The 12,805-nt window shown below is 45.4% G+C and overlaps 1 protein-coding gene across 2 annotated transcripts; it reads left to right on the top strand.

Moving 5' to 3' along the window:
* Window positions 1–5,989: 5,989 nt before the first annotated feature.
* On the top strand, window positions 5,990–12,258 carry LOC106983950 (zinc finger protein 709-like). Of its 2 annotated transcripts, XM_015082138.3 has the most exons (5): window positions 5,990–7,141; window positions 7,737–7,863; window positions 8,283–8,343; window positions 9,143–10,722; window positions 11,535–12,251. In XM_015082138.3, exons 1-4 carry the CDS (start codon window positions 7,139–7,141, stop codon window positions 10,707–10,709), a joined length of 1,758 nt encoding a protein of 585 aa, XP_014937624.2. In that variant the 5' UTR covers window positions 5,990–7,138; the 3' UTR covers window positions 10,710–10,722; window positions 11,535–12,251. The 2 variants fall into 2 exon arrangements, with proteins under 2 accessions (XP_014937624.2, XP_053075838.1); XM_053219863.1 differs by having other exon boundaries at window positions 9,143–12,258.
* Window positions 12,259–12,805: the final 547 nt, after the last annotated feature.

A 12,805-nucleotide genomic window follows, 5' to 3' on the forward strand; every position in this document is an offset into this window, starting at 1 on the left:
CTCTCAAAAATAAACGCTAAAAAAAATTTTTTTTTTTAAATTATTCATGGTGGTCCAAAGCATGACTGGGGAGCAGAGGCTCATGGCCAGTGACTCCAAGCTACGGCCAGCTCAAAGCTGACCAAGGGAGTCTCCTTAGGTCTAGATATTTTTACATGTTCGGGTTTTGCATCCATGATATGGATGCCCTGAGAGTATAATATATGTATTGAGAAACTCTGTGAAGGTCCAGAGCTCTGTCTCCGGGACAAAATGTTGATGAACTTGGGAGTTTAAACTGAATCTGCTTGAGTTTGGAGGGGGGGTTCTGCTAAGCTTCCGGGAGAGGGGAGGGTGTGCAGGGCTCTCGGAGTTCATGTCCGTGGCCGCTCAGGTGTCCCTACCCTCCCTCCCTGGGGACTGACCCGCTGTGGGGCTGCTGTCTCAACGGGGCATGTGTGGACCCGGCCTGGACGTGTTTAACTTTCTGAACGTGGGTTTTCCTGAGCTCTGGGTTAGCAGGCTGCTTACCTGAGCGGATGTGAGTGTTTGCATTTCTTTCCTTAGCATTCTTCTCTCTGTTGACTATTTCAGCCCTTCCACTATGGCTTCCCTTCGCAGTTTGCAGTTTTATTTCTGTCCGAGCGGGCAAGATGTTTTTCTTTCTTGGGCTTTGAAAATGTAAGGTGATTGAGAAATACGTATGAGGCAAGAAAATCTTGAAACCAGTTTTTAATTCATTTCAGGCAACAGACTCTCAAGTGGTAAGATGGGTACATTTGTGTCCTCAGGCACAGTTTTCATTTTTATTCTCTGTAAAGATTTTATTTTGAGGGCGCCTGGGTGGCTCAGTTGAGCGTCTGACGGTTTGATTTTGGCTCAGGCCGTGATCCCAGGGTTGGGGGATCAAGCCCCGTGTAGGGCTCTGCACTGAGCTTTGGAGCCTGCTTGGGATTCTCTGTCTCTCCCTCTGCCCCTCCCCCCACTTTGTGCATTCTAAAATTAAAGCAAACAAACAAACAAAAAAAGATTTTATTTTTAAGTAATCTCTACACCCAACACTGCACTCGAATTTACAACCCTGAGATCAAGAGTCAGATGCTTCACTGACTGAACCAGCCAGGTGCCCCTTATTTTTCACTTTAATTTAATTTAATTTAATTTAATTTAATTTAATTTAAGTAGGCTTCATGCTCAGTGCGGAGCCCAAAGTGGACCCCGAACTCCAGACCTTGAGATCAAGAGTCGGGTGCTTAACCGACTGAGCCACCCAGGCACCCTCATGTTTTCATTTTTATTTTTAATTTATATTGAGAGAGCAAATGTGAGTGGGGGGGGGTGGCAAGAGAGGGAGAGAGAGAATCCCAGGCGGGCTCCTCGCTGCCAGTGCAGAGCCCAAATGCGGGCCTGATCTCCCAGACCGTAAGATCATAATCTGAGCCAAAGTCAAGAGTCAGACAGTTAACCCACTGAGCCATCCAGGCGTTCCCCATTTTTCATTTTTAGATCAGTGTTTGCATGTGCATGTCCCCAGAGAACTTTGACGTTTAAAAGTCTATATTAAGGCAGATGAATTTCTATTTTAATTGAGGTGAGAAAAACTACCTAATCTTATGTAAATCTTAAAATTTTTTTTTAACGTGTATTTGTTTTTGAGAAAGAGAGCGACACAGAGTGCGAGCCAAGAAGGGGCAGAGAGAGGGGGAGACACAAAACCGGAAGCAGGCTCCGAGCTTTCAGCACAGAGCCTGACGCGGGGCTCGAACTCACGAACTCGAGATCACGACCTAAGCTGAAGTCAGGTGCTTAACCGACTGAGCCATCCACGCGCCCCTCATCTTGTGTAAATCTTTTAAAAAGTTTTTAGTTTTCAGGGATTAAATGCAACCCCTAATGCAGTGCAACATGCATAACTCATTCCTGACAGTATCCCCAGTGTGAAATATAGTGGAGGGACAAACTCTGATATCCCTTTCCCTTTTAGTTAGAGATATGAAATTTTCCACTTTTTATGGGTTGTGGTTTTATATCCATTAGTGGTTAAAGAGTTAAATCTTGGGGTGCCTGGGTGGCACGGTCCGTTAAGCGCCGGACTCTTGATCTTGGCTCAGGTCCGGATCTCACGGTTTGTGAGTTTGAGCCCCACATCGGGCTCTGCGCTGATGGTGTGGTGCCTGCTTGGGATCCTGTCTCTACTCCTCTCTGCCCCTCCCCAGCTTGTGCACTCACTCTTGCTCGCTTGCTCGCTCTCTCTCTCAGAATAAATAAACCTAAAAAAAAAAAAAAATCTTAAAATGATTTCCTATGTAGAAAAGTTTAAATTAATTTAAAATTAAAGTAGCAAAAGTTAAAAACACTACTATGTAGTGAGATATAGTGTATAAAAGTTTATTTTATATTAATTGCATGCTAAGGATAAAAATTCATAAACTAGTAGACTTCAGAAAAAAAATTAGGTTTGTTTAGCTGTCAGCACAGAGCCTGACATGGGGCTCGATCTCATGAACTGTGAGATCATGACCTGAGCCAAAACCAAGAGTGAGACTCATAACCAACTGAGCTACCCAGGTGCCCCCAGAAAAAAAAATTTCAGATAAAATGATGAGAGTTCAGGGTTTGTTTGTTTTTTTTTAGAGCATTTTATGTTTACAGAAAAATTGATCACGAAGTACAGGGTTCCCACTTGACCCTTCTACATCCACAGTCTGCACTATTTTTAACGTCTCTGATTATTGTGATATATTTGTTACAATTGATAGACCAATAGTGAGGCACTGAAGTCCATTCTTTATATGAACATAGATATTTTGTGTTATACAGTTAATGGTATACAATTAATGGGTTATACAATTATACAATTTAATTATACAATTAAAGGTATGATGACCTGTGTCCATCATTTTCTGTATCATAGAGAATGGTCTTTCTTTTCTAAAAATATCCACCTATTTCTTTTTTTTTTTTTTAATTTTTTTTTTAACGTTTTTATTTATTTTTGAGACAGAGACAGAGCATGAACGGGGGAGGAGCAGAGAGAGAGGGAGACACAGAATCGGAAGCAGGCTCCAGGCTCTGAGCCATCAGCCCAGAGCCCGACGCGGGGCTCGAACTCACGGACTGTGAGATCATGGCCTGAGCGGAAGTCGAACGCTTAACTGACTGAGCCACCCAGGCGCCCCTCCCTTTTTCTTTAAATAATTTTTTTAATGTTTATTTTTGAGAGAGAGAGAGTATGTGCAAGCGGGGGAGGGGCAGGGAGAGGGGGATAGAGGATCTGAAGCAGCTCCAGGCTCCGAACTGTCAGCACAGAGCCTGATGCGGGGCTCGAACTCATGGACTGGGAGATCGTGACCTGAGCCGAAGTCAGGCACCCGATCGAGCCACCCAAGCACCCCCTAGATGAATTTCTTGTGACGTTTCTTGCCGAACAGGTGTACTCCTGTCAGATTCCTCCATTTTTATCTCAGAGTCTTTATGTCTCCCTCGTTTTTGAAGAAGAATTTTGTCTAACACGGCATTTGTCGGACAGTGGCGTGTTTGTCACTCGTCTCTTGCTTAAATAGTTTTGGAAAGAAGTCCAGTTTAATTCTTAACCCTTTTCCAGTGTAACTGATTTGTTTTTCCCTCTGGCTTCTTTCACTATTCTCTTTGATTTTTCTCCAGTTTGGATAGGATGCTTGAACGTGCATTTTTGTTGTGGGGTTCCCCCTCCCCCCCAACCCCGATGTCTCGTGCTCTCTTAGCTTCCTGGGTGTGCAGTTTGCTGTCACGGATGTTAGGAAGATCCGGTGATTCTCGCTTCACTGATTTTCTTCTGTTCCTTTCTGCCTTTCTTTTCTGTCAGTTATTTCCATTCTGTGTGTTTTACACCTGTCGTCCCAAAGTTCTGGGATGTTGTGTTATTTTTCTCTGTTGTTTTTTCTGCCCCAGTGAAACAGATTCTTTTGAGGACAGGCCTTATTAAGAATATTCTGGGAGCACCTGGGTGGCTCAGTCAGTTAAGCCTCCAACCCTTGATTTCGGCTCAGGTCGTGGTCTCGCGGTTCGGAAGTTTGAGCACCGCATCGGACTCGCTCGCTCTCGAAGTAAATAAATAAACTTAAAAAAAAAGATAGAATATCCCAGGCATATCTGAAAATAGCTTCTCTTCTGTCTCCAGTTTTGAAGACAGTGGTTTGCCCTGTGTCCTCAGTTCTGTAACGGATTTAAGAAGAGTTGTTCATTTTAGGTTTTTTGCTTTTTCCTTGTGAGGGAGTTACTGCTTCTTAGTTCGTCAGATATGACCAAAAATGAAAAAAAAGCCTGACTCCAATTTTTTAAAAATATTTTTTAATGTTTATTTATTTTTGAGACAGAGAGAGACAGAGCATGAATGGGGGAGGGTCAGAGAGAGAGGGAGACACAGAATCCGAAACAGGCTCCAGGCTCCGAGCTGTCAGAACAGAGCCCGATGCGGGGCTCGAACTCATGGACCATGAGATCGTGACCTGAGCCGAAGTCAGACGCTTAACCGACTGAGCCACCCAGGCGTCCCATGACTCCAATTTTTAAAAAATTTTTAAATTTACATCCAAGTTAGTTAGCACATAATGCAATAATGATTTCAGGAGTAGATTCCAGTGATTCATCCTCTATGTATAACACCCAGTGCTCATCACAACAAGTGTCTTCCTTAATACCCCTTCCCCATTTCATTTAGCCCATCCCCCTACCCACAACCCCTCCAGCAACCCTCTGTTTGTTCTCCATGTTTAAGAGTCTCTTATGTTTTTGTCCCCCTCCCTGTTTTTGTATTATTTTTGCTTCCCTTCCCTTATGTTCATCTGTTCTGTGTCTTAAAGTCCTCATATGTGTGAAGTCATGTATTTGTCTTCCTCTAATTTCCTTTAGCATAACACCTTCTAGTTCCATCCACATAGTTGCAAATGGCAAGATTTCATTCTTTTTGATTGCCGAGTAATACTCCATTGTATATATATACACCACATCCTCTTTTTAAAAAATTTTTTTAACGTTTTATTTATTTTTGAGACAGGGAGAGACAGAGCATGAACAGGGGAGGGTCAGAGAGAGAGGGAGACACAGAATCCGAAACAGGCTCCAGGCTCTGAGCTGTCAGCACAGAGCCTGACGCGGGGCTCAAACCCACAGACCGTGAGATCATGACCTGAGCCGAAGTCGGCCGCTTAACCGACTGAGCCACCAAGGCGCCCCACACCACATTTTCTTAATCCATTCACCTGTTGCTGGACATTTGGACTCTTTCCATACTTTGGCTGTTGTCGATAGTGCTGCTACTAAACACTGGGGTGCATGTGCCCCTTCAAAACAGCACAACTGTATCCCCTTGGATAAATACCTAGAAGTGCAATTGCTGGGTCGAGGAACTTTTTTTAACTTTTTGAGGAACCTCCATGCTGTTTTCCAGAGTGGCTGCACCAGCTTGCATTCCCACCAGCAGTGCAAAAGAGAGCCTCTTTCTCTGCATCTTTGCCAACATCTGTTGTGGCCTGAGTTGTTAACGTTAGCCATTCTCACAGGCATGAGGTGGTATCTCATTGTGCTTTTGATTTGTATTTCCCTGATAGTGATGTTGAACAGTTTTTCATGTGTCTGTTAGCCATCTGGATGTCTTCTTTGGAAAAGTGTCTATTCATGTCATTTGCCCATTTCTTCACTAGGTTATTTGTTTTTTGGGCGGTGCCGAGTCTGAGAACTTCTTTATAGATTTTGGATACTAATCCTTTATCTGATGTGTCATTTGCAGATATCTTCTCCCATTCCATCGGTTGCCTTTTAGTTTTGCTGATTGTTTCCTTTGCCGTGCAGATTTTTATTTTGATGAGGTCCCAGTAGTTCATTTTTGCTTTTGTTTCCCTTGCCTCCGAGAGACGTGTTGAGTAAAAAGTTGCTGTGGCCGAGGTCAAAGAGGTTTTGGCTTGCTTTCTCCTCGAGGATTTTGATGGCTTCCTGTCTTACGTTTAGATCTTTCGTCTATTTTATTTTTGTGTCTGGTGTAAGGAAGTGTTCCAGGTTCATTTTTCTGCATTCTGACTCCAGTTTTTGATGCTTGCTCCCAACTTGGAAGCTCATCCCTCCTTCTTCCTCTTGTGATCCACATCTATCCAAGGCAGTAAGAAAGCCTTAGTGCTTCCTGCTTTGGCAATGGCAAGAGATTCAGTCCACAGGAGCCCCTACCCTTGTGTGTGAACTTTTAGTCCCCCCGTAACCTGATTAAGAAAAAAAAAAGTCCACGTGCTTTCCTTGCGCCCTCAAGCCACTTCATCCTGCTTGAGAGGCCTGCCTTCCTCCCCACAGACGCCAATTATGAAATCGACTCTTTCATACCCTATAGGCAGGATGTACTGCCATCAGCGTAGGGACTCCTATGCTTGGGTCCGGGCTGTTCCGCCTCTGCGCATCACACTGGAGCGCATAAATGAGAGAAGCCGCGGGCGCTGCCTCTCGTGTGGCCTGTCGGGAAACTTCCTCCCGAAGTTGGACAATGGAGATTTTATGTTCTTTTGGAGGAAAGCACCGCAGAATCCTTTACCTACTTGATAATTATCAACAGATTCACAGTCAAACCATCGTGGACGCCCATGGACTCCCTCGCGACCTGTAGTTCTTAGCCTGTTCCTCGAGGTCAGCGTGGGCCAGAGTACACGGTTACAGTTTGGCCAGAAAGAGCTCTTCTGGCACCTTCTCATCTCAGGATGTGTCCTAAAAATTGAGAAGCAGCCCTGAGGCTCATGTGTATAGGGTCTTCGGGGAGATCTAAATTGTCATGCCTTTTGAGCATGTCCTGTCGTGCTGGGTTATCTAGCCCCTAACTTCTGAGTAACTTACTGGCTCCAGGAAATGGGTCAGGGAGAGAATGGAAAAACCGAGTGTAATAAATATTACACAAGTTAAAAGTGCTGCTTCTTGATGAGAATATGTTCATTTATCCAGCTACCTCTGGCTCCTTCTGATGGCCTGGAGTGCCTCAGGCCGATGCGACAAACTGATCCTTGTTACACGTTGGATTTCCACAGGCCTCCTGGACTGTCAGGTTTGGTGATGGGACTAGAAGAAACAGCTTCCGGTTCTTCACTGTGTTTTATTCATTAAAACCTCCTGCAGATCTGACCCCGTGCATCATGGAGTGCTGAGTTAAATGGTAGGTAATAAGGAAGGAGAGGAGTTTTTCTCAAAAGGAGTTGGTGTGCTTAAAATAATACTTGTTTCATGTGTATAGCCTTTCTCTCATTTCTCCAAGGTGCTTCTAGACCCTGCCATTAGAGAACAGTAACATTTAAAGTGATCACAGTAGGGGCACCTGGGTGGCTCAGTCGGTTGAGCGTCCGACTTTGGCTCAGGTCATGATCTCAGGGTCTGTGAGTTCAAGCCCCGCGTCGGGCTCTGTGCCGACAGCTCAGAGCCTGGAGCCTGTTTTGGATTCTGTGTCTCCCTCTCTCTCTGACCCTCCCCCGTTCATGCTCTGTCTCTCTCTGTCTCAAAAAAATAAATAAAGGTTAAAAAAAATTAAAAAGAAAAATAAAGTGATCACAGTAAAAATGCATAACTAATTTGCATGTGTTCATGATGCTGTTAAATTCCTGAGGAAGTGTGAACAGAGAATAAGTGTCTCATGAGCAGGACATAAATGTTTGGAGATCGCAGAATCGTACATAACCTTCCTGTAAATTGAGTATAAATCCCCAGTACTGTCAGACTCCATGCATACTGCTGTAAACACATTTGTGACGTTTTAGGACTCAGTGACCTTTGAGGATGTGGCTGTGAACTTCACCCTGGAAGAGTGGGCTTTACTGGATTCTTCACAGAAGAAACTTTATAGAGATGTGATGCGGGAAACCTTCAGAAACGTGGCCTCAGTAGGTAAAGATGATGATATTTTTTTCTTTTTTTTAATGTTTATTTATTTTTGACAGAGAGAGAGGGAGACAGAGCATGAGTGGGGGAGGGGCAGAGAGAAAGGGAGACACAGAATTTGAAGTAGGCTCCAGGCTCTGAGCTGTCAGCACAGAGCCTGAAGCGGGGCTTGAACTCACAGACCATGAGATCATGACCTGAGCCGAAGTCGGACGCTCAACCGACTGAGCCACCCAGGCACCCTGATGATATTTTTTCTTACTTAACTTTGGCATTAGAGAACAAGTATTTCTTGCTCATCAATCTTGTTCTGACATGTGGAAAAAGAGTACATTGGTCAGGCTAAGCTCACCATAGATATAAAATCTGGTAATTTTTATATAATTTCTAATAATTTGGATTTTTTTTTTCTGTCTGCATTTTAGAGAAAAAATGGAAGGATCATGACACTGAATACAGGTGTAAAACCCAGGGGAGAAAAACAGGGTGAGTCGCACAATAGACAGCAGTGTCCCACATGAGAATCCTACTATGTCATGATTTTTTTTTAATGTTTGTTTAGTTTGAGACAGAGACAGAGTATGAGCGGAGGAGGGGAAGATAGAGAGGGAGACACAGTATCCAAAGCAGATTCCAGGCTCCGAGCTATTAGCACACAGCCCGACGTGGGGCTCGAACTCATGAACCGCGAGACCATGACCTGAGCCAAAGTCATATGCTTAACCTACTGAGCCACTCAGGCGCCCCTGTCATGGTTTTTTAAAAACCAAATTATTCAGCTTCAGATTTATCCTTAAATTTTTTTCACTGAAAACATTTACTTAAATGTGACATAGGGGTTCAGTGTTTGCAGAATGGTACACTTGGAAACAGCATAAAGAATCCCTGTATGTTAATAATCACTGTTTACATAATAGCTGTGGTCAAGTCCTCTTTACAAAGCATTCAGTATATCAACTTCTCAGTCTATTCAGAAAGGGCAGGAAACCTTCATTTTGCTGTAAATTATAAAAATGTAATTCCGATAGGGACACCTGGGTGGCTCAGTTGGTTAAGTGTCTGACTTCAGCTCAGGTCATGATCTTACAGTTCGTGAGTTCGAGCCCCACGTCAGGCTCTCTGCTGTCAGCACAGAGCCTACTTCAGAACCCCTGTCGCCCCATCTCCTTACCCCTCCCCTGCTCCCGCTCCCACTCAGAAATAAACGTTTTTTAAAAATAATTCCAATACCCTACTGAGTTATTAACAAAGACATCATTAATAATATGCTTCTCGATTTTTGCAGAAGTCCTACAGTAGGAAAACCTTGTGAAAGCAAAGAGGGTCGTCAGTGGGAAGAAACCACCAGCCAGATTCCAGATGTTAATCTGAACAAGAAAACTCCGTCTGGGGTAAAAGCACCTGAAGGTCGTCAGTGTGGAGAAACCACCGGCCAGACTCCAGATCTTAATCTGAGCACGAAAACTCCTTCTGGAGTAAAACCCTGTGACTGTGGCGTGTGTGGAAAAGTCTTTGTGACTCATTCATCCCTTACTAGGCACGTCAGATCGCACAGTGGACACAGGCCATATGAGTACCATGAGTACGAAGAGAAGCCATATAAGTGCAAGGAATGTGGGAAAGCCTTCAGTTACCGCAAATCTGTTCACAGACACGAAAGGACTCACACTGGAGAGAAACCCTACGGGTGTCAGGAATGTGGGAAGGCTTTCACGTGGCTCACAACTTTTCGAAGACACATGATAACTCACACGGGAGATGGACCTTTTAAGTGTAAAGACTGCGGGAAGGCTTTCAGTTGCTCCACGTCATTGCGGACACATGAAAGGACGCACACTGGAGAGAAACCCTATCAGTGTAAACAGTGTGGGAAATCCCTCAGGTCCCCGCTAGGTTTGCGAATACACGAAAGGAATCACAGCGGGGAGAAGCCCTATGAGTGTCAGCAGTGCGGAAAAGCCCTCAGTTGCCCCAGCTCCTTTCGAAGACACGAAAGGACTCACACCGCCGAGAAACAGTACGAATGTAAGCAGTGTGAGAAAACCTTCAGTTCCCCTCTGGGTTTGCGAATACATGAAAGAATTCACACCGGGGAGAAACCGTATGAATGTAAGGAATGCGGGAAAGCCTTCGTCTCTCTGTCAAGCATTCGAACGCACATGATCACGCACACCGGCGACGGGCCTTACAAATGCAAGGAATGCGGGAAGGCCTTCATTTGCCCCAGTTCCTTTCGCTCCCACGAAAGGACACACACCGGAGAGAAGCCCTATGAGTGTAAACAGTGTGGGAAAACCTTCAGTTGGCCCAGTTCCTTCCGAATCCACGAGAGGACTCACACAGGGGAGAAACCCTACGCGTGTAAGGAGTGCGGGAAAACCTTCATTTATCGCACCACCTTTCAGGGACACGTGAGAAAGCACACTGGAGAGAAACCCTATAAGTGTAAAGAGTGTGGGAAAGCCTTCATTTCTCCCTCGAGCGTTCGAACGCACATGATCATGCACACGGGAGATGGGCCTTATAAGTGTAAGGAGTGCGGGAAAGCCTTCAATTTCCCCAGTTCCTTTCGCATCCATGAAAGGACTCACACGGGAGAGAAGCCCTACGAGTGTAAACAGTGTGGAAGAGCCTTCAGTTGTTACACGTCCTTCCGGACACATGAAAAAACTCACACTGGAGAGAAACCCTATGAGTGTAAGGAATGCGGGAAAGCCTTCATTTATCGCACTACCTTTCGAGGACACATGAGAATGCACACGGGAGAGAAACCCTACAAATGTAAAGAATGCGGGAAAGCCTTCAGTCGTCCCAATTCCTTTCGAAGGCATGAAAGATCTCACACCGAGTAGAAACCTCCTGAAGGTAAGCCGTGTGGGGAGAAACGTTTGCTCTTCATCCTTACGTGTGAAAACCCCCGCTGGAAAGAAACACGATAAATCTAAGAAGGCCTGACACAAATCAGTCCGTGTATAGTGTTCCAGAAAACTGTAACGTGAAAGAATCATTATAAAAGCTATAAATATATTGTCTTGATCAGTGCCTCATTCTTACGGCAGACCTCTGGACTCCGGGTATTTACTGCTTGCTTCCAGCAATGAACACTGAGGTGAGAGAATTCTGCAAATACTCTTTTCTTTAAGCAATAGATGATTGTTTTCTCCATAAATCGGTAACACTTACCTCTTTCCATTCTTGAGCTTGTTTGATCCAAGGGTGAAGTGAAGTGGTTTCTAAACAGGTTTAATTGTTATACGATGTTTCAATTGAATCATGGATCAATGACATTGAGGCATTTGTTGGGATTTTCCTGCTGGCCACCTGTGTCAGCCGCCAGATATCCCTTACCCATCATGTATTCCATCATTCTTACGAGAAAACCAATTCTTGTTTTGGCCAAAAGAGCCTTATCCTGTTTTCCCTGTTAGTAAAAAGACGGCATAAGTTTGCAAATATGCAGAGTTTATCTTGTAGCCTGATGTGTGTTCCCTTTGTCATTCCTTCTGGCTGGAATCTGAATAATCCACTTTGCATTAAGACAGACCTATCACTGGATAATAGAATGCAGAATTGGGAGATGGCTCTCTCACGTTCTGTCACCTAGGGAATGAGACATTTTCTACAATCTGTGTCCTCTGTGATTCCATGTCAGAATTCACCTGTCGCCTCACTTGTAGGGGATCTGGAAGGTGGTACAGGAGGCATCAGGTTTCAGAGCCACCATACAGAGAGACGGATGGATGCGCAGGAGCTTTGAGGATACCCGCTTGCAGCCTGTGTTCCCGATTCCCTGCCCTGCCAATCAAGAGTGCCCTCAGAGCCAGTTCACTGCTTGACTTCATCTTCCCAGAGGTATAGGTTTCCACAGATACCTCCCCACGCTCCACATAAAAGGTCCGTCACAGTCTAGGGGACTGTGGGGATGTGCCCACCAGGCAACTAATTTGAACTTTCGTGGTTGGGAGTATTCTCTGATGCTCAGACTCTCCTCTCCTCTCCAGATTATAGTCATACAAGCTCTTATTTGCATAGTGAACACCTTGTTCTGCTAATACCACGAGTGACCATGTATTCCTGACTCCACTACGGTGATGCAGTCCATAGAACCACAGGTGACGCTGCTCCTGCACCTGCCCTGACCCTGCCCTTCCCTGGAGGACTGGCGCCTTCCTCCCGTCAGGCAGGTTATGGAGGAGGGTTCCCTTTGCTCGCAGCTGTGCGTAATTCCTCGGTATGGTTTCGAGTATGTTCGGGCGTATGTGATTAAAAGCAGTGCATCTGTCAAAATGTTTCTGAAAACGTGTTATTAACTGTTTTAATACAGTCTGTATGCTAACAGAATAGAACAGCCCCTGCGGGCAGTACACAGTCTTCCTGGACACGGAGGCTCTCGCAGGCCCTGAGCTGATGGTCCCACGCAGCCAGGCTTTCATTTTGCCTTGGGGCCCGAGTCCAGGCCTGCTTTCCCACAGAGACCTCCTCGTTGAAAAGATCTCGGTACCTACGGGACAGGAAGAAATGGGCCTTCTCGCATATCCCACCTCCGGGAGAAGGTGTGTTCCCCTGTGCTCCAAATGATGTAATCGTTCTCGAGGAGGCCACCCCTTTTCTAGACTCACTGGCCATTTGGGGAGGCCCCTGGGACCACGTGAATGACCGGGAGAGTCTGTGTACTTGATGGACCTTGTGCCGCCATCACACCTGATGAAGGAAGTCAACTGCAGAAATACTTTGTCCCCAGATCAGAGAGGCCGTCCCTGATCAAAGACTGCGCAGATCGATTCCAGGCGGTCACGCTAGCGCTACAGGACGCGCTGGCCAGGAGCGCAACTCACCCGCCCGTTTTTATACATCCTTTGACCATCGCCAGTGACCTTCTGTCTGGTCCCACCACCAGAAACCACTCCTTATCCAAGGTTGCCCCCTTTGGGATAAAGAACGCTAGGAA

The sequence above is a fragment of the Acinonyx jubatus genome, chromosome A2 (assembly GCF_027475565.1).
Source record: "Acinonyx jubatus isolate Ajub_Pintada_27869175 chromosome A2, VMU_Ajub_asm_v1.0, whole genome shotgun sequence".
Classification (NCBI taxonomy): Eukaryota; Metazoa; Chordata; class Mammalia; order Carnivora; family Felidae; genus Acinonyx; species Acinonyx jubatus.

What these genes read in the sequence shown, in the direction of transcription:
- LOC106983950 (XM_053219863.1), top strand. An exon ending in CAGAAACGTGGCCTCAGTAG is followed by an intron (nt 7,864 to 8,282) that starts GTAAAGATGATG and finishes TCTGCATTTTAG; the next exon opens with AGAAAAAATGGAAGGATCAT. An exon ending in ACCCAGGGGAGAAAAACAGG is followed by an intron (nt 8,344 to 9,142) that starts GTGAGTCGCACA and finishes CGATTTTTGCAG; the next exon opens with AAGTCCTACAGTAGGAAAAC.